Source organism: Crocodylus porosus, unplaced genomic scaffold (assembly GCF_001723895.1).
Source record: "Crocodylus porosus isolate Cpor-Errol unplaced genomic scaffold, CroPor_comp1, whole genome shotgun sequence".
NCBI lineage: Eukaryota > Metazoa > Chordata > Crocodylia > Crocodylidae > Crocodylus > Crocodylus porosus.
The window spans coordinates 22,633,562-22,656,892 of NW_017728916.1; the positions used below are offsets into that span (position 1 = coordinate 22,633,562).

Here is a 23,331-nt window from a genome sequence, read left to right on the forward strand (position 1 = left end):
ACACCATTCATAAAACAGTGGAAGTTTGGAGAGCCAGAAAAATAAAGAGATTTATCATTAGAGTAGTAGAATTTCCCTCTTGGGCCAAATTTATTCTTCAACAAGTTATACCTGCATATTGTTAAGAGTTATTTTTAAGTGGCATGGTGCTAAACAGGGTTATCTAGGTTATGCTAATCTCTAAATAGTGTTTGGCCACTGATGCACCCCCAGAATACAGGACATCTCCTTATTGAGAGGCAGCCCCCTCAGCCACTGGGCCCCTAAGCCAATCAGCAGAAAGGCTGGGGCTACTGGGCCCCTTGGCCAATCAGCAGCAAGGGGCAGGACTACCACAAAAAAGATGACCTCTGTCCCTTCCTCCCTGGCTGAGAACCCTGCTCCTTCTGGCTGTGCACTGCCCTAGCTGTAGGCACAACAAATAGAATCACAAGGACAAAAGATTAACATGTATGTCCACCAATTAACTGAAAAACAGGCCTTTTTGCAATCTATTCCTCGTTTAGAAATGGACAGGGGGAGAAAGGGTTCAAAAACAGAATGGTCCAGTATAAAACAGGGCCAATGGACACCCTATTTCAGGATTGTGTCTTTTAATATTTCCTTGGCATGGCTACATTTTAAGGCAAGTAGGCATTTCTTTTTTGCCCTCTTCCATTCATAGAGAATTAGGGGCATTCTAGAATACATGATTATAAAATAAAGCAGTGTTGGCAGTATGTGAATTGTAAAATGAGAAAACCAATACAGTACAAAAAAGTGGCTTCAGAGCTCTATTCAAAAAGCAGGAACTTACCATTTTTGCTTCTGCATTGTTCCTATGCCAGTTCTCAGAATGTTACAGAAGTTATCTATTACACTACATATACTCTATCCAGATTCATATGGTTAGGGATATCCAGACAACTGAGCCATTTCAGTGGCAATATCCTGAAGCATGTTAGAGTACTGCTCAGAAGAGGAAGTTTTACTATACAGCTGTCCCTGTTGTTTCATGTTTTACTATTCAGATCATAAGCTGAGATACAGAGTTCATCGTCTCAAGTATAGCTTATAAAAAGGTTTGTATACTGTGTACTGTGTCTAATGTCTTCAGATGGAAGTATTATTCCACTAGAACATTTCCTGGAAATGAAAAAAAGAAAGGCATGCAATACATTTTATTTTTAAATTGAGTTAAATTGTGTTAATTTGCAATGACAAAAGCTACAGGAGCATTTGCAAATGGAATATCCATTGCAAATTCATTCATTGCAAATGGAATATCCATTTTATATGGAGTGAAAAAATGTTATAAAGACAGAAAATAAAACAGCTATCTTAATATGAAATAATGCCTTCCAAAAAAGAAATACAGATAGCCTGGTATGACTGACATATTTTCTAATTAAAAGATGGTGAAAATAGAATAGAACCTTCCCAAAGCAAAATGGTCTCCTACTGTTACACAAAAACCAAAGTAAAGCCAGAACATTCATGGGAAATAAATTCTGAACTAACACTAAGATTTTTGGGTATCTTTACATGTGCTCTGGGGTTGGGGTGGGGGAGAGTGCTTTAATTACAGCAGCTCTGAAGGCTATTGTAATTAAAATGCTCACAGCATCATGTGTTTTCAGCATCCTGTCCTTCAAAATGGTGGTGGAGGTGCTTTAACTAAAGCTCATTTGGCCCCTCCACTGCCGTTTTAAAGTGCATGGACACTGAATACACATGACGCAGACTGCTTAATTAGCTCATGTCAGAGCAGACATCTGGCATGTGTATAGGTGCCCTTTATGTTTAAAGAAAGACTCAGAGATCCTATGACAGCATTCTTTTACAACTGCATTATTTTTGTTATATCAAATAATTTATTTATAGAGCTTAATTATTTTTGCTGATTCATATTTATAACAAATGTCAATAGACATGCCTAAGTCAGTGATACTGTTTATTTAAACATACCAAGCAGAAAGCCATTGTGAATTGTCTCTCTCTCTAGGTACCATATCCAAACAGGACACTGGTGATCATAGTGTTCCACAGATTTCTTGTCTTTGAGGCATACAGAATTTCCAGTATCAATATATTCATTTAGATAGACTCTTGACATATGTCAAACTTTGTCTTCCATAATCTCACCGTCCTTCAATCGTTTCAGTTATGACCTGACTTCTAATTTCTTCTTTCCTCATAACATGGCTGAGAAACTCCAACTGTCTCTTTCTGATGTTAATTAGCAGCTTCCTCCTGCAGCTGGCTCTTAACAAACTATCTTCATTTGAAGTGTGACTTGTCCAACATACCTTCAAGATGAGCCTTAAGAATCACATCTCAGTTGCTTCAATTCTCTTTTCCATACTTGGCGATATTGTCCAGCATTCTGCTGCATGCACGAGGACTGGTATAACATAGCAATCCAAAACTCTTCACTTTGTACCCTTAGAAATGTTACTATTTGTGAAGATTCTTTTCAATTTCAGAAATGCATCTTTTGCCACCCCTATTCTCCATTTTATTTCATGATCACATTTACCATCTGATGTTATTCAGCTTCCCAAGTAGTTAAATTTATTGACCTGCCTTATCTGTTCCTTTTCCACTTTGATGTTGATACAGGGATGATTTTTGTCTGTGTAATTACCATACATTCTGTTTTCCTGCAGTTGATATTTAGATGCTCCTTCTTACTTTCATTAAACATTTTATCTGAAATTTCTTGCAGCTTCTCTTCTGAATCAGCTATTAAAACTGTGTCATCAGCATATCAGTTCAAATTCTGTCTGTCAATGATCAGCCTTGGTAAATCCCCAATTTTCCTCAGTATTTTCTTACTGTACAAGTTGAACAAGTTAGGTGAAAAAACACAGCCTTGCTTCATGCAATTTGGATGAATTCACTTAATTCATTTTCTATCTTGACTGCTGCAGTTTGGTCCCAACAGAGGTTTCTTAAAATTCTCAAGTCGTTACCATCAATATCCAGTTCTTCCAGTATTTTCATTAACTCCTCATGCTTGACTCTATCAAAAGCTTTGGTATAATCAATAAAACACAAGAAAAGGTCTTTCCTCATTTCTATTGCCCTCTCTGAAAGCATTTGTACCACGAAGATAGCATTTCTTGTACCTCAATCTTAAAAAAAACCACACTGAATTTTTGCAATCTCTGGTCTTATTCTACTTCTAGTTCTCATCATCAGCACCTTTAGACCAATCTGAATGAACACATTTTAATCTGGACATTTGATTTTAATTTGTTACATTTGCTTCCTTGAGCTGGCTTCTCTCTCCCCCTATTTGTTCCCTTCAGATAAGAAAAATGGATCTTTGCATTCACAGATGATAAAGGCTAGGGGCCAAGAGATTTTATGAAATAATTAGTGACATCAGTCAGTGGTAGTTTTACTAAATTAGACTTTCCAGGATCTAAACATGTCAACAGAAGCATTTCAAGAAGGACCATTCTTCTCCTAAATAAGAACGAATGGGTGCTGACAGAAGTGACATTTGTTGCGTGATTGGCACCTTGAATGTGCTCTACAGCCATGCATGGCTGCAGAGCACTCTGCAAGTGGCCAATCATGTAACAACTTAACCCTCACCTAATGCTGGATCAGACAAAGGAGCTCCAAAGTGGAGCACCTAGGGTACTTCTGTTCCCCAGGGTCAGTTTGTCAGTGCAACTGGGGCTGTGTTGAATGCAGCCTAGGGCTCTTGCTGGTAGTGTCTGCAGGAAGGGAGTGGGGAGAAGGGAGGGTAAAGGACTTTCAGGTTGGGGTTTGCCTGACCTGAGCTGGAGGGAGGTGGGTGGATTGGAGTTCCTCCACCTTGCAGTGCCCCCTCCCCACCACCTCTGCTCCCACCTCTTTCCCTCTACCCTTTCAGGTCAAGCCAGGCAAACCCCAGCCTGCAACTCCCTCCCCTTCCCTTCCCCACCTCCTTTCCTGCAGCTTGCTGCACTGTAGCTGCGCGGGGGCAGGGGGCAGGGCTAGGGGAGAGATGCTGCAGACAGACTCCTCTGCTGAAATGGCTCTAAAGTGGAACTCTATCCCACCCCATCTGAGTCAACAGATGCACATCTGTTGGGTTGTGGGGGTTGTTCTAACTCATGGAACTTTATGTTAAGTGCCATGAGTTTGAGCAGGTACCTGCCTGTTTGGCAGTGCCCAATATATCCATCCATCTTTCAGTTTAATGATGGCAACATTCTTGGGCTGCATATGAAACCATGGCCTTTTCCTAGGTTAATTCATGCTACAAAAATACAAATGGAATGCTTTCTGTTCCCAGATGGCTTGTGGGAAAACAAGCAAACAAACAAAAATATTACTCTGTTTTCTTTCATGTTTTTTATGTCTTCATTATTGACCAGGACTATGCGATGCGGGCATGTGCAATCAACTAGGTAAACCAGAAGGTTCCAGTCTTATAACCTACACTCTTGTTTCTGGTTTAGATTCATTTTACTTTTGATACAAATACACCCTCTGAGAAAAACTGCTCATGGAAAAATTCTCCTAGGGAAGAGGAGGAGGAAAATGCATGAATTATCATTGTCATTAGAATATGAGAGAAACATGAAATTCCTGTACTTTGAATCTATGAAGTTGAAAAAGACATTAGAGTTGCAAAAACCAAACCAACCCAAACAAACACAAAATTGTCTTTATCTAAATTTCCTTTCCCTGAATTTGCCAAATTTCCTGCCTCTACATTCAGTTTCACAGCAAGCAACAGATTTACAGCACTTGCAGCCAGTAGGGAGCAACTGTCAGTGGTTTTTATAATAAATCCAACAAATATCAACTCATCTGTGTGCTGCTCTCTGAAGTCCTGGAAGTCTTTTCATTGCCTTTGATGGATAGTAGATTAGATTCCAAATTAACAAGAAAATAAAAATAAGGCTAATACTGTAAATAAAATTAAATTTCTATTTTTTTCCATTTATGTTCTTCACTGGTAGAGAAGATTTGGAGAGATTCCTGATAAGATCATAACAGTTGGCATCACTAAAATGTATTTGTATTTTTCTATACGTTCTGGCAGTAGAAGAGATCTTGGCCTAATGTAGGTATATACTTACATGGTATGCTTTCCTAAGATTTCATGATGGATATGCAAGCTTCTGTATATCACTATAGAAGTGTAACTTATTCTCAAAGTGTTACTTTTAGTGAGGTTGACAAAGATATGCTTAATAAGCAAGAGGTAGCAAATCATTTATTGTGCCTTCAGTTGTGTTTGCAAGCCTGTTAATAATAACTGCAAACAATGAAAATGAGACTCCATGAAACTGTTTGCGTAGAGAAATTATCTTCTCTGTAAGAGTTCTCTGCATAATATTTGGTTCTTGTTGATCTTGGAATGGAGGTAAGGTATTCTTATAAGTCAAAGATAAATTATTCAGTTCATGATTGATTCAGAGCTCAAGATACATTGTAAAAAGCCAAATTTCCAGTCAGTTTACTGTGCATTTTGTCTATAAAATTCACTTCTGTATATAAAACCTGTTTGCACACAAATCCATTTATTTTCACAGAACCAGAAGTTTCCTATTTTACATGTACATAGAAAATATTTGCATGTGCATAGATCAAAGATCCTGAAAAACTGTCAAAAGTTATGTCTGATATTTTTGGTGTTTGCTTGTAAAATACAAGAGTGAAACAGATGACATCAGGAACTCTTATCCTGAAGTGCATCTAGGCACTTGTGCTGTGCTCCCCATTGTACCATGACTGTCTAAAGCAAGAAAGATGCTATAGAAGAAAGAGCTATACTTGGCTACAGTAGTTTCCCATTTCTTGTTTTACAAAATCCACACAGAGAGAACTCAAGAATATTGGTAGTTTTTATAGCTGTACTGAAACAACATACATTTTTAGTTCCTTTGTTGCAATATCCCTTCTTCATAGGAAAAACATTCTATTGCAGACAGCAACAAACACATTTTCTGCTTGTTCCTAAGTGAGGAAAAAACATGGAACAATGCAGTTCAAAACATGAAATCCTGGACCCCTCAGGGGATGGCACACCACAAAAAGAGAAACTGCGCATCACTTAGAAAGTAGCTTAATGTGCTCCAAAGCACTGAACTATCGAGGCAGTGATGGAATGGATTGAATAGTTGTGTGCTAAAGGAAAGCTGGATACGTTTTATTTTTCATAATGAGAGAGCTTCCTAAGTTACATTTCTGTTCAGGTTCTTTAATGACATAATTAATTTGCTAAAACAAAGGAAGGATTTTTACTTGTCAACTCCATCAACACTCTTGTAAATGTGATGTCCATGTCATGGTCCAGAGTGTTCAGATTAATTGTATGTCTAAATGCCTTTCTACAAGTTTGCCAACATCCTAGAGAAGAGGATAATTGATTCTTGTGTGCTAATAGTTATGTTTTGAATCTTTCCTAGGTGTCATGTAATCCTTCCTGTGAAAGGACACTCTACACAGCTGTGGCTCAGAAGAAAATATGAGAGTGCTTTCAGTCAGTAAGGATCAGCCAAAGAGCTAACTGTAGTACCTGTGTGATGATATGGTCATTATTGGAAATGAAAGATGAAAGAGGTGAAAGGAGGAAGTTCTAGTGCTATGGTGAATAAAGGAGAAAGATGGATTATAGTAATAAAATTTAATATTTCAGAAAATTACCTATAGTTTTCAGGAACCAAATAACATCTTTGAATCCAGTGATGCCCCCCATGCTATGAAGAGTAGAAATTCTCTAGTGAACATTATACCATATTAAAAGGTAGAACTAAATAGTCATATTGCATTGTTTATTCAGGATGGTTGCCTTTATCAGTTGCTTTTTGAGATTAGCTTTTATTGGCAGGTCAGTTTCAGTATTGCATGTACTATATGTGCCAGTATTTTGAAAAGGAAGTTTCTAATTCAGTAGCACAAGAAGAAAACTAAGAAAATTGATAGACTAACCATTATTCTTCATAGCCAATGATTTTTCATATTGATAGGCTTCCTCAAAACATGTAAGTATAAAAGTATTATGAGTACACTTGCTGAAAAATTCATATGCCTGTTGGCCAAAAACACTGAAAAAAGCTGTCTGTGCCAGAAATGGAAAGGGACCAGAATCCCTTATATAAAGAAACTGCCCGTGACAACTGAAATGCAGAATGACTGGAAGGACAACATTGCCTTTACTAGAGACAATAGGCAACTGAATTATAGCTGGCTCAGAGTGATTAGTTATATTGAATGTTACTGGCTGGCATCTCTTCTCTCCATCCTTGGGGCTGCTTCATCCATGCATATACAAAAGAATTGGGGTTAAATAGTTAGTTTTATTATAAAAGAGTGCTGGTGGCTTTTTTCCAACTACTCAGTTGTTTTAATAAGATATCACATCTACTCAAAGAACCTTGCTTACTGGTGGCTTGGGCACACGAGTATCTCAACAGCTCTTTTAGTTGTCTTTTTTGTTAGTGTACTAGAGACATTTAGTTATTCTGAACTATATTATACATCTTAAAAAATATTACTTCTTCTATTTAGAAGGAATAACCACTGTATATCTTGTTCTCTAACAAAACACACAATTTACTATAAAACACTACAGTTTCAACAATCTTCTTCTTACCTGAAGTGCAAGAGGCTTCCACCTCACATTCTTCAGAAGTGCAGGAGCAGAAACCAGGGTGTTCTGAGGCCGTTTTTTCAAGGTTAAGATCACTCCATTTGGGTCTTCCCGCAATGCATTTACTAGGTTCTTTAACTGCCAGCCAACCTGAGGAGAAATCCCATAATGGAACTTTGAAAGATTTCCACTTAACTTAAATGTGAAGGAAGTGTTGTATTAAAGGAAAGGGTATACTACAGTCTGTTCTTTTCAAATAAAAGTAACATTTATAAATTATACTTGACTTTTCTTGGAAAGAAACAAAGATGTTGGTGCTATTGAGGCATTTTTTATTTTTTTTAAATGTTCCTTAATGTATGAAGGAACAGGAGAATTTCGAACATAATGTGCAATGCCATATTTTTTATGGCCTCTAAAATATTGAAGGATATTTTTAGTAAATCTTTTTGATGAATGTTCATTTTATTTGTCTATAAGATGAAGAATAATAGATGTAGAATAATTACAAACTGTGCCCTTAGTATTATAATTGGGTTATGTTTTGGGTAGAGAGGCTATCAATGAGCCACAATAATGCAGTTACTTCAAGGTCTTCATTAAAAATAAACTACCACTTCTTTAAAATATTGATAGGTCTACTAAGAGAAACTGAATTTCCTAAAGAAGTACAGTTTTATGAAATACTGTAACTAAGGGGACAAAGAACAGAATCACAATTAGGGGGAATTTCTCTTGCATATCACCAAAAATTGCTTAGCAATATTATTATTAAACATTCTTGGATAGTTAGCATCTGAATTTCCCCTCCTTCCATTTGTACTTTTAATCAACAAAAAATAGGCTATGAATTTTCAGTTTTTATTTATGAATACACATTTTATCCTGAAAAGCCAATCCTCAACGAGTTTAGAAAACTATACATAATATAAACAATGGTTTCAATGTTCAGAAGTTGTGCATAAAAGAAAATATTTAGCGTTTTTATGCTCTATTTATATGTCTTACTTGAGTAGATGCAGTAAAATGGCACAATTTATGATTTTGTCTCATTTTTAATGCTTCTGAGCAAGATATCTTCATGATGTATCATAAAAGAATACAAGTAGGAAATTGGATGAAGCTGAATATAGAGCTGGTTTCAGATGCAAATGTATAGTACAGGCTATTGTTTTTTCCTCCATGATATTATGAAATGTAACTAAAAATCTGATATACTGTGTCCCTTTGCCTTAATGGCCTTAATTTATGTGTTTATAATTTATGTTAGAAGTTACTACAAAGTATTTCAATATTGATTAGAAAAAGAAAGGAAATAGAAATTTTTCATGTCCAAGAGATGTTTACTTTAGAAAGATTGAATTCTGAGAGAACACCATTTAAGACAGTCAGGACTAACCTATTTGGCAGATGCCCTAAAAAATGAGCCTTGAAACCTCTCCAAATGCCACTCTGACCCCCTTTCCCTACCAATCTTATTCTGTTTTCTCTTCCCTTCCCTGTGCTCCCTGCCTGCTCTGCTGCTCTGCTTCCTGCTCTAATTGCTGCAGTGCTGTCTGCCTCCTTCCTCCACAACCTGCCACGTGCCATAGACAGAGGTGGCTTGTCCACTTTTGGCAAGCATGGTGCAGCTTGGTCACCCCTGATTTCAGACCATGGAGTTTTGAAGGAACAAGAACATAAACAGCTTTGAAGAAAAATTGTTTTGCCATACTATCATGTGTTTGTAAAGTATTTTTGAAGTAAGAGGAGAACTTCGAGACTATCACTCTTTCCTTAGCTGGTTTACAGTTCAAGGGACTGACTGATTTTGAAGGATGACAACTGGTACCGTAGAACCATTTAATCTTCACTCAGAATCACTTATCATACATATAAAAATCAGAGAGTTCCTTACATTTTGGTCCTCAACATTTTGCAAGACCAGAAAGCACCTCTTAGTGCGTATGTTTAAATCTTTTTGTATACCTGTTTTAATGCTAATAAACTAGAGAGTTTGTCATTCCTCTATTCACTTCTTTCCTTTCTACATGCTCTTTTAGCTGCAGAAGACTGCTTGTTACTAGGTACCTCTGGTACCTCTTCATTCCTAACATAGTAGCCCCTGACACTTCACATTTATTGTGCAATTAACTGGTTAACTGTACCATAAATTTAGACATGCTCTAGATGCAAAGTAAAAATGACTAACTAACCAGAAAAATGTTGCTTGAAAAATGGCACATTTTTGTAGCTGGTTTCCACAAAACTTTTATTTGAATGTGTGACATGTCACATACAGTGAAAATTAGAGACCTATTTAAATCGTGCTTTCGCAATTGCTGCAAAAAATGGCGCTTGACATGATTTCCCACAGAATCACCAGAAAAAAATGAAAGCTTACTAAAAATAAAATGCTGGCTCCCCAGTGGGAGCCAGTGTTCCTTATAGAGACTGCTGCCTGGCTTCACAGTGCGCTGCAGGGCGGGGGCACACTGGCTGGTGGAGCAGTATGAAGGGGAGCAGGCAAGATAGCAGCCACCCCCCCTCTTCATTCCTCCCATGCCAGGACCTCTCCACTAATCAGTAGTGAGGGGCAAGGCCACATGAAGGGCAGCCCTCTCCAACAATTGGCAGGGAGGAGCAATGCCTCTGGGGTGCCAAGGGGTGGGCCCACCACAAAATGCCCATGAATGCATCTCTGCATATCGGGAGCAACCCTCCATCTTGCCCCATTTTAGGTACCAGTAGGTCCCTAGTGATAATGTTTGGTCAGGTCTTACAGTATCCCAGGGTACACTGCTCTCTCTTCCTTTCCCCTGCCCCCACATTCAAATGAAGGAGCTGTCTGTGACTCATGCTGAATTCTGCTGCCCCAAGGTGCCTCAGCTTGAAATGCCATGCTCACCACTCCTCCTTCAAAGCTGCTTCTTTAAGCAAGGTGTAAACAGACACCACGAAGTATTTTATGAACACACAATAATAATCTGAGGGAGGGGGGAGAAATTTGTTTGGAAAGTTGCTGGAGGGGACAAGATGTGGAAAGATGAAAAACACATACAGAAAATCACTTGGTAAGATGCTTCAGGACAGTTTGATGTTCCTGCCCTCCCGCCTCCCCAGCCCTTTTCATGGGTCTCCCCTGCTCTGTACAAGAGTTCAGCTCCTTCATCCAGCTCTGAGCTCATTTCTTATTAGCAGAATAGCTGAAGGTGAGGGAGGGGGAGTTGACAGCCCTGGCAAGCAGCTCTTCAGGTCCCTTGTTGGTGAGTACAGGCAGAACAAGTTCCCAGGACATTTTACTCTGTGAACTTGAAGCAGGTCACATGGCATGATAGTTTCTATCAAGAAACATTACCTATTGCTTGAAGGAAATAATGTCTGCCAGGAGCCACATATGAATACTAAGGCATTAAAAACTGTTCAGCCTGCATACCAGCTTTCTCACTTCTCTACCAGAACTAGTTAACTTTTTAACAAATGTTAACTTTTAACACATGTACATAAAAAAAATGTTAAATTTTAACACATGTACATAAAAAAAATAACAATTATGTGTGGCAACTGTGAATCACAGTTATGAATTCTCAATAATTATAAAACATGAGAATGGAAATATAAATTCACAAATATTCACATGTTCTCTGAAACAAAACCAACCTCTGTTCTGAGTTACAGCATGGAAATCAATGGATTTGCAAGAGTTCAAGCCAGAAAAAGAATTTGGACAAAGCAAATCTCTGATTTTCTTGCCACACTTCTGTACAATTTATACTCTAATGTGTCCAGAGACAATAAGAATTTACTGTAGAACAATAACATTTCACAGTGAATTAATATGCTGTTGTTTAGCACAAGTTCTTCAATTGGGATTCACTGGAGAAATTCATACTGTAGCTTGCCAAATAAATGCCTTGCTTTACGTAGCCTTCAGGACTTTGCTGACTGATAGCACTGCTGCTTCTTCTTGTGGCCTGTCACCATGTTCAAATCTGGGTCCAGAAACAGGCATATGCTCTTGCTGAATCTGTAGCCTTAGCAAAGTCCTCATTGGAACCTGGTTCTCATACACATGGGCAAGCTAGTCAGTGTTCTGTAGCATCACCCCCAAGTAGATAGGATTTGGGCAGTGAGTGAAGTTATTCCATTCCAGGTTAAGCTGAGTTGCTTACTAGCACTGCAGTCCCAAAGGTGGAAGAAAGTAAGTTTTTTTGCTTTTTTTTTTTTGTATTGATGCACAGGTGATTTTTGATGTAACAGTCTGACAGTCCATTGGGCACTGATGCCAGCATGGCCTTGACCTGGGTCAAGGCAAAGTTCTTGGCAGGGGCAGGAGTACACAAATTGTCTGCTTAAATAAAATGTCTCAAGCTAGGATGAACTGTGGTTTATCATTACTGTAGATGTTAAATAGCATAGGTAGAAATCTGCTCCCTTGGAGGTAGGCCATTCCTTTGTTTTCACCATTGGTTCTGCTTCTTGTGTAATTTGCCATAGAAACATTGATTTGCTAGTAAGGATTGTATTATTTGTAGAAGTTTATAATCATTCATCATATCATATATTTTTGCAAGGAGCCTCCGACGATTTACAATGTCGTAAGCTGCTAACAGGTCTATGAGTACAGACCTTTTCCATTTCAAAAACGTCTTTAACGTGCTGTATGATGTTTAATACTTTACTGGTACATGATTTCCATGGGTAGAAGCCATCTTGTTTGGGGATCAGGTGTTCTTCAATAACTCTTGACAAACAGTTTAAGACAAGGCATTTGTAGTTTGAAAAGGTGACTTAGTAAGGATAAGTATGAAGTTCTTTGGATCTAAGGAATCTTTCCCATTTTTAGTAGTGCTAAAATATCTTGGGTGTTTGGTTACATGCATACTATACAACTGGAGTAGCCAGGCACTTGTCATTGCTACAAAGTGTTTAATTTGTTCTGTACAAATATCATCAAAGCCAGTGGCTTTGCTATCTTTAAAAGTGTTTATTTCAGTTATTACAGCCATTGCAAAATGTATCCCAAAGTAATGGACCTCCTAGTCTTCTTTTCTCTTGATTCCAAATTTGGGTTGTTTATTTGGTGCCTTACCATATTTAATGAGTTGATATACACCTGATTTGCAGTTACATTATAGTGACATCATATGTTCTTTTGTTTTTTGGGTCACTGGTAAATTTATGGATGGTTGTCCATGTTTTTTTGCTGTTACATTCTCCATGTTCTCCATGTTATTCATGTTCTCAATGAAGCTCTACCATGACCTCCTTCTTTCCTCTACCAATATAGTGACCAGCTGTTCTTCTGCAGTAAAAGTTTTCTCAGAAAATGGGTCTGCTTTTGTTGCATTTTGTATATCTGTTGGCTAATTCCAGTGTTAGTCCAGGTATGTAGTTCACTGATACCACTGCAATATGAAGTAATAGAACTAACCATTTAGTTTAATAGCTATCTATGAAGTCTACATTTTTTGTAAATTTCTTTATGACACATTATAGTTAAAAATGAACACAGCTAATTTTGCTATTTGATGCCGGTCTTTTCTGTTGGCAAAGCATAATTACGGTTTACTTTTACATTAAATTAGAGCCCCAATAGTTACTACTACACCCACTCAATCTGAGTTTTGGATTAGACATCTGGGTTTTTTGTCCATGCTCACAGATTTTTGGCAAACCTGGACAGAGGGCATTTGCACAGCAAGGAAACTCAGTAATTTCTATCTTCTGGTCCTTTCCTTTTCTCCAGTACCACCGCAATAAAGTCTCTTCCTAACTTGTTGACTATTTTCAAGGAGTGGGGCCAGGATGTTGTTGGAGTATTTCTGAGCTTGTAGAGCAAGGGTGAAAATAGAGATAGGATCATTATGAGAGAAAATGGCTTGGTTCCTAGAAGTTTCCTTTTATTGTTCAAGTGCATATTAAAGCTTCCAAATGACCCTCTAGATACTGGTTCATTTTCAACTTCTACAAACTAAATTGTAGGGTTCAGTTTGCAAAACTACATGCAGCCAGAATTCTGAAGGACTTGCACAACCTTACCTAATATTTCTTCCTTGAACACATGATTTTTACTTTTATCATTGAATAAATATCATAAGTTATGCAGTCATCCTACCTTTTGGCTTTTTTACCTGGCTCATTAAAAGCAGTTTCCTCAAGCATTATTTGCATAACTTGAGTTCTGTGAAGATTCTGGTTTGTGCACTCAACAGAGACTATTTGTTCTTCATATTTTTTACATATAAAACAGCATGAGCCCAATCCTGCACAGGATTGACTACCTCTTGCAAATAAAGGGTGTCCTTCATTTCAGTTGGTTTGAAGAGAGGTTAAAGAAAGATGATCTGCCATCACAGCTCAAAGAAGTGTCTATACTAGGCTTTCAACCACTAATGTGTTCCACTATAACTTCTACTCTTTTAATTCCATTGTTCGTAGGAATGAGGGCAGTAAATAATTGTAATGAAGACCTACTACTAGTGTCTTAACTACCCAGGACCCTAAATCCTGCTCAAAACATTTATTCAAAATACAGCAGTTAATATGCTCTTTTTTTGGAGAATGATTTCACCTTTACTACCCTGCTGGAGCTAATATGGTTGAAGTCATTAGGTAAAAAATTAAGATAAAAATGCCTTGTGTATAGGCAGTCTGACAGTATATACCAACTGTAAGGGTCACTTTCTGCACCTGGACAAATGGCACATTTGCATCACTGTAATTTACATCAATTTTGGACACCAAAGTAAATTACTCTGGGATCCAGAGAAGAGAGATGAGCAGTCATCTCAGAATAACTGCATCCTGTAGTCACTATTACAGTGGCTGTGGAGCAGCTAACGGCTTGTTTGCCTTGGGCACATGACTACACCAGGATGGAAGCAGATAGGTACAATTTACATCAGTATAAATTAATCCTAATATTTGCCAGCATGATTTTATACTAGATTCAAATAACTTATATTGTGAAGGGGTTTACATTGTCTGCCTGCTCCTCTTTTACACTGGTGTAAAGGCTAATTGAACTAACATAAATGTGTTATATGTTAAAGTCCTCTGTTTTTCTATTTCTGACATTTTTGGCCAACTTTGATCTGTCTATGTTTGGTATCACACTTAGAACCTACACAGTGATCATGTTCAAAATAAAACTCAAAATCATCTCAAAAGCATCAGTGTATACATACCCAGTTCTTCCAATATGTCATAGCTGGTAACTTGCAATTTTAGTGATTTTTAAAAGAATTTTACAAACATTTTTTTAAAAGTTCCCTGCGTATATGCAGTGCATATGTTTTACCCATAGAAAACACAGAAAATAACACCAACTAAATACCCACCAATGACAACCTGAAAAAAATGGAAAAGGGAAACTAACAAGGAGGAATGCTAAAAAAGAATTTACTTCTTATAACTGCTACAAAGAGAAAGGCATTTTAATATGCAGTTTCTTTTTTTATCAAGGCAGCGTATTTGGGACTTATGCATGTTAACTGTAATTCCATATGAACTTTTTATCTTTGTGTTTTGCCTAAAAATTAACAGGTTCATTTTATTATTACCTAATTCAGGGATGTCAGACTTACAGGCTGTGGAGTTGTGTTACGCTGTCTGCAGGGATGGTAGAAAGGCTGGAAATTCAGGGGCTGTGCAAACAGGGACAAAGACTGATGCTAAAGTCCAGGGCACAGAGAAGCATGGTGAAACTTGTTTGTGGTGGTGGTGGCAGGGGAGTAGTGGCTGCGTTTAACGCTGAAGGCAATTGCTCACCCCACCGCATCTACTTGTGAGTAGGATTACATTCCAGCAGGGGGTGAGGTGAGTTTGACACCCAAATCTAATTACAGCATGAAGACCCAAACAATTTTTAAAGAATGTCATTTTTTAATAAAGGGACCTTTTAATTTCATGAGCTTCTCTTAGAGAAGAATACTAAATAATTAATTTAAGGATAAATTATTCTAAGGAGAAATCTTAATGACAGGACCATTAAAACCCTGCGAATGTATGCTACTAGGAGAGCCTGTAATCACTATCCTAGAATATGATAAAAAGCTGTTAGCAATTTGGATATTTTATTATAAATTATATTACTAAAAATATCTTTGAAAAAATAGAAAGAAGCCATTACTGTGGATTGGAAATCTCAGCTGTGAACTAATCCTTGAGACAGGTTTTGACATATGTTATTAAGCCATTAGCCTTTAATAACTCTGGGTAACTTCTAGCTATGATTTAGTGCCATTTCAACATGCATGCAATGCAGCACAGGGGAATTTGCTTCTCTAGATTTTCTAGAGTACAGTTAATTAGATTTCATAATACAGACTTCATGCAATAATGAAAGCTAATATTAAAATGATTCTAATGGAGCAGAAAAGTCCAGTGTGGATACTTAATAATGTCTGTCTGCATAAATGAGACTGAAGGAATTAGGGCCACCATAACATTCAAATAATCAATTAAAGCATAACATCATAGAAAATTAGGGATGGAAGGGACCTCAGGAAGTCATGCAGTCCAACCCCCTGCTCAAAGCAGGACCAGTCCCAACTATATCATCCCAGCCAAAGCTTTGTCTAGCCAGGTTTTGAAAACGCCCAAAGATGGAGCTCCCATCACCTCTCTGAGTAACATCTTCTAGTGTTTGACTACCCTCCTAGTGAGAAAATTCTTCCTAATATCTAACCTAAACTTCCCGTGCTGCAACTTGAAACCGTTGCTCCTTGTTCTGTCATCTGCTACTACTGAGAACAGTTTAGCTCTCTCCTCTTTTGAACACCCTTTTGGGTAGTTGAAGGCTGATATTAAGTCTCCTCTCAGTCTCCTCTTTTCTAGACTAAATAAGCTCAGTTCCCCCGTCAGTCTTTCCTTGTAAGTCATGTCTCCCAGCCTCCTCACTATTTTGTCACCCTCCACTGGACTCTCTCCAATTTGTCCACATCCTTTAAGGGGGTGTGTGTGCAAAACTCAACACAGTACTCTGGATGTGGCCTCACCAGTCCTGAATAGAGGGAAATAATTACTTCCCTTGATCTACTGGCAACACACCTACCAATGCAGTGCAGGTTGCCCTTAGCTTTCTTGGCAATTAGGGCATACTGCTGGCTCATATTCAGTTTATTGTCCATGGTAATTCCCAGGTCCTTTTCTGTAAAGCTGCTGCTCAGCCACTCAGCCCCCAGCCTGTGATGGTGCATGGGATTGTTCTGTCCTAAGTGCAGTACTTTGCACTTGTCCTTGTTGAACCTCACAAGCTTTGTTTTGGTCCAATCCTCCAATTTGTCTAGGTCTGTCTGAATCCTAGCCCTACCCTCCAGCACTTCTACTACTACCCCTTGGTGTCATCTGCAAATTGCTGAGGGTGCACTCTATGCCATCTTTCAGATCATTGATGAAGACACTGAACAAAATCGGCTTCAGGACCAACCCCTAGGGGACTCCATTTGATACCAGCTGCCACCTAGACATTGAGTCATTGATTACTACTCTCTGACCCTAATGCTCCAGCCAGTTTTCTACCCACCTTACAGTCCATTAATCCAGCCCATACTTCCTTAACTTGTCTGCAAGAATGCTGTGGCAGACAGTATCAAAAGCTTTACTAAAATCAAGGTGTGCCATATCTACCAGTCTCCCCACATCCACAGAGATAGTCATCATATCAGAGAAGGCAATCAGGTTAGTCAGGTATGACTTGCCCTTGGTGAATCCATGCTGACTATTCCTAATCATCCTTTTTTCTGCCAAGTGCTTAGAAATGGATTCCTTGAGGACACGCTCCATAATTTTTCTAGGAACTGAGGTGACGTTGCCTGGTCTGTAGTTCCCTGGATTCTCCTTTTTCCTCTTCTTAAATATAGGCACTATGTTTTCACTTTTTCAGTTATCCAGGATGTCTCCTGATTGCCATGAGTTTTCAACAAGGATGGCCAATGGCTCTGCAATCACAGCAGCCAACTCCCTCAACACCCTCGGGTGCATCGCATCTGGCACCCAATGACTTGTACACATCCAGATTTTCTAAGTAGTCCTTAACCTGCTCTGTCACCACTGAGAGCTGCTCACCTCCTCTCCAAACTGTGCTGCCCAGTACAGTAGTGTGGGAGCTGCCCTTGCCCATGAAGATGGAGGCAAGAAAGGCACTGAGCTCTTCAGCCTTTTCTGCAGCCTCTGACACAAGGTTGCCTCCCCCTTTCAGTAAGGGACCCACACTTTCCCTGATCTTCCTCTTGCTACCAACATACTTGTAGAAACCCTTCTTGTTACCCTTCACATCTCTTGATAGCTGCAGCTATCTTGTCATCTCTCAGTTAGACATACCTATACATTTGACATTATGCAACCTTTCTACTTTTGTGCTCTTACTATTCTTAGAAGTGAAAGTGAAATTAACAATGCTGAAATGTCAATGTTACAGTAAAGTTTCAGAATTAGCAGTCATTTAATCATAGAATCAAAGAAAATTTGGGTTGGAAGGGACCTCAGGAGGTCATCTAGTCCAATCCCCTGCTCAGAGTACGACTATCCCCAACTAGATCATTCCAGCCAAGCCTTTGTCTACCTGGGTCTTAAAAATCTCTAAGGATGGAAACTCCACAACATCTTTGGGTAGCCTATTCCAGTACTTTACTACCCTCCTACTAAGAAAGTTTTTCCTAATATCTAATCTAAATTTCCCTTGCTGCAACTTGAACCCATTGCTCCTTGTTCTGTTATCTACCACCACTGGGAACAGTTTGGCTCCAACCTCTTTGGAACCACCCTTCAGATAGTTAAAGATAGTTATTAAATCCATGCCCTGCCCCCTTAGGTTTCTCTAGACTAAATAAGTCCATTTCCCTCAGCCTCTCCTCAGAAATCATGTTCCCTAGCCCTCTAACCATTTCTATTGCCCTCCACTGGACTCTCTTCAACTTGTCCACATTCTTTCTGTTGCCCTTCTGTGAAATTTCTGGATCTGTAAGAAGTCCCACAAAATGGATAACATGGCCTCATGCACCAGGTTCTGTCTGTTGAGCAACACTGATCTAGAGCAGGGGTTCGCAATCCCCAGGCCATAAAGGGTTGGCTGCTGGTCCTCAGGAGGGTTGGCTGCCATGGATTGGAAGTTACCATGGACTGGCAAATTGTGGACTGGAAGTGACCGGCATACTGTGGACCGACAGCCAAGCCTTTGTTATACTGAGTATAAAAAAAAGGGTTGGCTGCCTGTCTGCGGTATGTCAGTCACTGCTGGTCCACAGTTTGCTGATCTGCAGTCACTTCCAGTCCTCAGTTTGTCAGTTTTCAGTATAAAAATGTTGGGAACCCCTGATCTAGAGCATAATGTTTAGTAAATGTGTGAATAAGAAACTAACTATAAAAACAATAGATACTGTCCTTCAATATAAAATGTAACCATTTTGGGTAGTGTTTGAATTGCAACAGTCTGACCTTTTTTTTAATGTCTGCATAAGAAATGAAAAGGTTAGTTCTTTTACATGCTTCTGCTAACTTTTTTTTGGATTTAAGGTGTATGATTTATAAAAGACAGGCTTGGGAACAAAATTTGTAATCTTACCGGACACTCAAAACTATGGATTAAATACAGACAATGACTTTATGACTCATTACAATCTACCTGCTCTTTGCATTTCACAGGAAACAAGAAACTGCTTCTGTTTTAAATGGTCTTGTTCTTCTACATAATTAAGTTATCTATTCAAGTGCACTTCTCTTGTTTTTAAACTACTTGAAATCACCCGTGTTTCTGCTTCACAGCCATTCTCCATCCTTAAGTGACTGCTTATATTTACATGCAATTAAATGTCACCTGGCCCACCAGAGTCCTCACAGGTCCAAAAATTTGATGGCAGGGGAGTGGTGGTAGCATTAATTGCTACTTCCCTGCTTGCCAAATTTCTGGAACCACGGGGAGCCTTACAGGCCAGATGGCATGGTCATGTGTACTAGAAAGGATGTTCAGGGATGGATGTTGTTGGTCAAGGCAGCATGGGGATCTGGGCATGGGGGGGCTGGGCTGAGGCAACACAGGTCTCAATCAGGGAGTGTGGGGCTGGGCCAAAGCAGAGCAGGGACTGGTTGGGGCACGTAGGGCCTAACCCCATGTACCGACCCCATGAGGGATCCAGCACAAGGAAGGATCTGGCCTGCATAGGCAAAAGATTGGTTTAAGATTGTGTAAAGCTCATCACAGCTACATTTCTTGATAATTCAGCTATTAATACTTGCAATTCACTTATTCTTCTTGATAATATGGTAACTATTATGAAAGATTTTAAAACTGACAAGTAAAAAAGGGAATTTGCCCATTGGCTAAAATGAGCATTTTTAGAAACTAAGCAAGGATTTTATTAACAATGCATGAAAGTGAGGAATCTGTTGTCAGAAGACTGAGCTTACTAAATCCTTTCAGAAATTTCCTTATCATATCAATGACAGATTAATAACATTGTGATATTTTGATATAGATGACAGGCAAATTCTGATGGATGATAGTAAGATGACAGAAGGTTTAAGAACAAGTTCCCCAAAGCAGATTGAACAGTAAATGGCTTTCTATTCAAGAAAATGCTTGAATATATATATATTTTTGTAGAACAAAAGTATTTTGCACTTCTAAGGAACAAGGCTGCTCCACTCCATTAAAATCTGATTTCCCAAAGCATGATAAAGTGAATTTGGGTCCAGGGAACAAATCCATTCATCTTGTCAAAGGAGTTTTGGAAAAAGTGAGACTTTGGAAGATTCATCTGGAGCGCTAAAGAGGAAATAAAAATCTTGCTGTGCGGGATTCTGTGCAGGAGCTCTGCAGACTAGGCAGGGCATCACAGCTGCAGGTTGCTGGGACAGCAGGCTGATTGGTAATTAGCAGGTACCTGTTTTAATTAGAGCTGCTTCCAATAGCCGCTCTAATTAAAACATGTCCCCTTCCTATGTGTATAAGCACCCTTTCTTTCCAGTGCCCCAAGTGAAGCTACAGTCCTGCCAGATGCAGTTATTATGAAACAGCTCCACAAATAGTAAAATTTGATGCTACATTTACAGATTTACCTGTATCTCTAAACAGAATACTAATTAGAATTCAAATTGACAGTTCATTAAATATATTTATAGGATATTAATGCAATAAATTCCATAACAACAAACTTTAGTGCTGAAATTATTTCATTACTGAGCAGTAATTTGAATCACATAATTACGTTCACAATGAATATTAAGAAAGGGTATTAAGCAGCTGATCATACATTTATATAGCTTCTTTCATTTAAAAAAATCCCAAAGCTTTCACAAATGTAAGAATTTTTTGTTTCTAAAACACAACCACCTTAGCTGAAAACACCAACTATTTAGAAATGAAGTTCTACTACAGATAGACCAAAAAGTAAAGAGCATAGGATTATTGCAAGGGACCTTTCAGGTCATTACTTAATCTAGTCCTTTGCTGTTGCACGTAACTATGCCATACAAACCTTTTCATAACATCACATGTTATCTTAAATCTGGTCAGGCTGGTTTCCCTCACTACTCCTACTGGAAGGACTGCTAAGTTTTTGGTATCAGGGTTGATAATGGTTTTAAGTACAAATGTAGGAAAGGGTGACATTTCTTAGTATTTTTGGTGGAACTGGCTTGGCAGTAAGCGCTGTTACTGTCAGAAAACAGATTCAGCAGAGCAGACTTTTATTCCTACATGTTTAGAGCTATTATTTTTTAATGTTTCTTTAGGCTGTTCTATTAAAATCTAACTAGCAAGTAGGATGAATAGAAAAACATCTACTGAAACTGGGTACAGAGTAGATGAACTTATCAGCCAGCAGTGAATTGTCTGAATTAATTTATTTCTAGCCTCAAGTATTACTTTTATTTCTTTGATCTTTGTAAGTGTATTACAGCAAGTTCTTTGCTCAGATCAGTTTGCTGGAACATAATTTTCTTTTTATTTCTAACTACTTCAGTTGTTGCATTATATACACAGGTTCATGAAACTGATAATATAATTCAAAGTGAGGATTCAGTAATGTGCTTTCCTTAAAAATTCTCCGAATACCATTTTACCCCAACAACAATGCTGACAAATGATTTGCTCTTAAGGATAAAACAGCTTCTCTATCTTTAATTTCCTTATTTCTAGATGGTACAGTTTTTTTTCTGAGGACATTACTAACTCAGCTACCTTACAGCTATTGTAAAGAAATAATGTGAAATAGTAATAGAGAATCTAAAATTAAAGGTGAAATATTCTTGCCAGGAAAAACTTTGGAAGATTTTAGATCATGCCCCAGATGTTTAATGGTGAACAATTCTAAAACAGGACATTATTACAGACGTTTTAAAAACAAAGAAACCTATACAATTCGATTTTTCACAGGAAGTTAAATATAAAAATCAGTAAATCCTACAATCAGAAGTACAAGTGCACAAGCCCAAGCTAACACAAAAAACTGGGAGGTTTAGGGATTTAGATATTCTTTTACTATATAAATACTAATATTGTGCTCATGACGAGTGCAGGATTCAGAACCCTCTGGCTTGATCTGATCTCATATCAGTTTTACAATAAATACTCATTTTAGTGGTGTTATTCTGCTGTTCCCAGCAACCAGAGAGGCGATCAACATTTTTACTAAAAATAAATTAAGTCATTGACTTTTCATCATTCTGTATCTTATACTTAGTGCAATCTGTAATTTTTGATTGGTGATTGAGTTCTGTAATATTTCCATTTGGTGTGCTATGTTTTGATGAGTATACCCATGAATAGGCAAAGTATTATTGTAATTGGAGGAGGTTGGAGTTAGCTGAAAAATGTTGTGTGGCTGACTGGCTGTAGACTTTTCTATTGGACAGCTGAACCAGTAATCCCTTTTTACTTTGATTTTGGAATGCTGTTACAGTTTACATGTCTTTCACAGACTTATATACAAAATAGTTTTGGGCATGCCTTGCATATTATGGGTTTGACGTTTCACTAGTTTGGCTAGCTGCAGGACTTTTTGACTCTGTAGTGAAGGGACAGGGGTATAAAATTGGCATTTTTGTTACTGTACATTACAGGTATGTCTACACTGGTAGCTGCATATCCCAGCAAGGATACCTCCCCAAAATACTTTAACTACCTGGACACTTCAAATGAAGAAATAAACCAGTAAAGCTGCCATAGTCACATCCCCTTATGGTTGCTTTCATAACCTTGGCCTCTAGGATCCTAAGGCAAGCCAGAGCATCATCATTGGCATTTTCCCAGGGTTGGAATGTGCAAACAGAAAGCAACAGGTACACATAGGGTATTTGGGTGCATTCATGCCAGAGCACACTGCTGCTGTGATACAGGTTTCCCTAGCTAACCACAGTTTTGCCAACCAATTATTTCCAAGGTGCCCCTGGGGGTTACAAGAAATAATGGCTATAAGCTAGCAGAGAGCAGATTTAGACTGGATATTAGGAAGAACTTCTTCACAGTTAGAGTGGCCCAAAATCTGGAATGGGATCCTAAGGGAGGTGGTGCTCTCCCTTACCCTGGAGGTCTTCAAGAAGAGGTTAGATAGGCACCTGGCTGGGGTCATCTGAACCCAGCATTCTTCCCTCTCTATGCCGGGGGTTGGACTCAATGATCTATTGAGGTCCCTTCAGACCCTAACATCTATGAATCTATGGTTTTGAGTATCCACACTTCAGAAAAGGGGGAGGTAGTCAGAAAATACCCCGCACGACCACCCTGGCTTTGCTCATAACTCTCACTCCCCACCCAGCCCCTACAACCT

The 23,331-nt window shown here is 38.5% G+C and overlaps 1 protein-coding gene across 1 annotated transcript in view; it reads right to left on the reverse strand.

Moving 5' to 3' along the window:
- Positions 1 to 2,859: 2,859 nt before the first annotated feature.
- The window catches only part of LOC109310851 (connector enhancer of kinase suppressor of ras 2-like), a 248,781-nt gene continuing 228,309 nt past the window's right edge, over positions 2,860 to 23,331 (reverse strand). Inside the window, exons 9-11 of the mRNA XM_019536182.1 lie at positions 7,586 to 7,732; positions 6,922 to 7,021; positions 2,860 to 3,110 (exon numbers count right to left, since the gene is read on the reverse strand). Of these exons, the coding sequence (XP_019391727.1) occupies positions 2,860 to 3,110; positions 6,922 to 7,021; positions 7,586 to 7,732 (498 nt within the window). The remainder of the gene's footprint in view (positions 3,111 to 6,921; positions 7,022 to 7,585; positions 7,733 to 23,331) is intronic.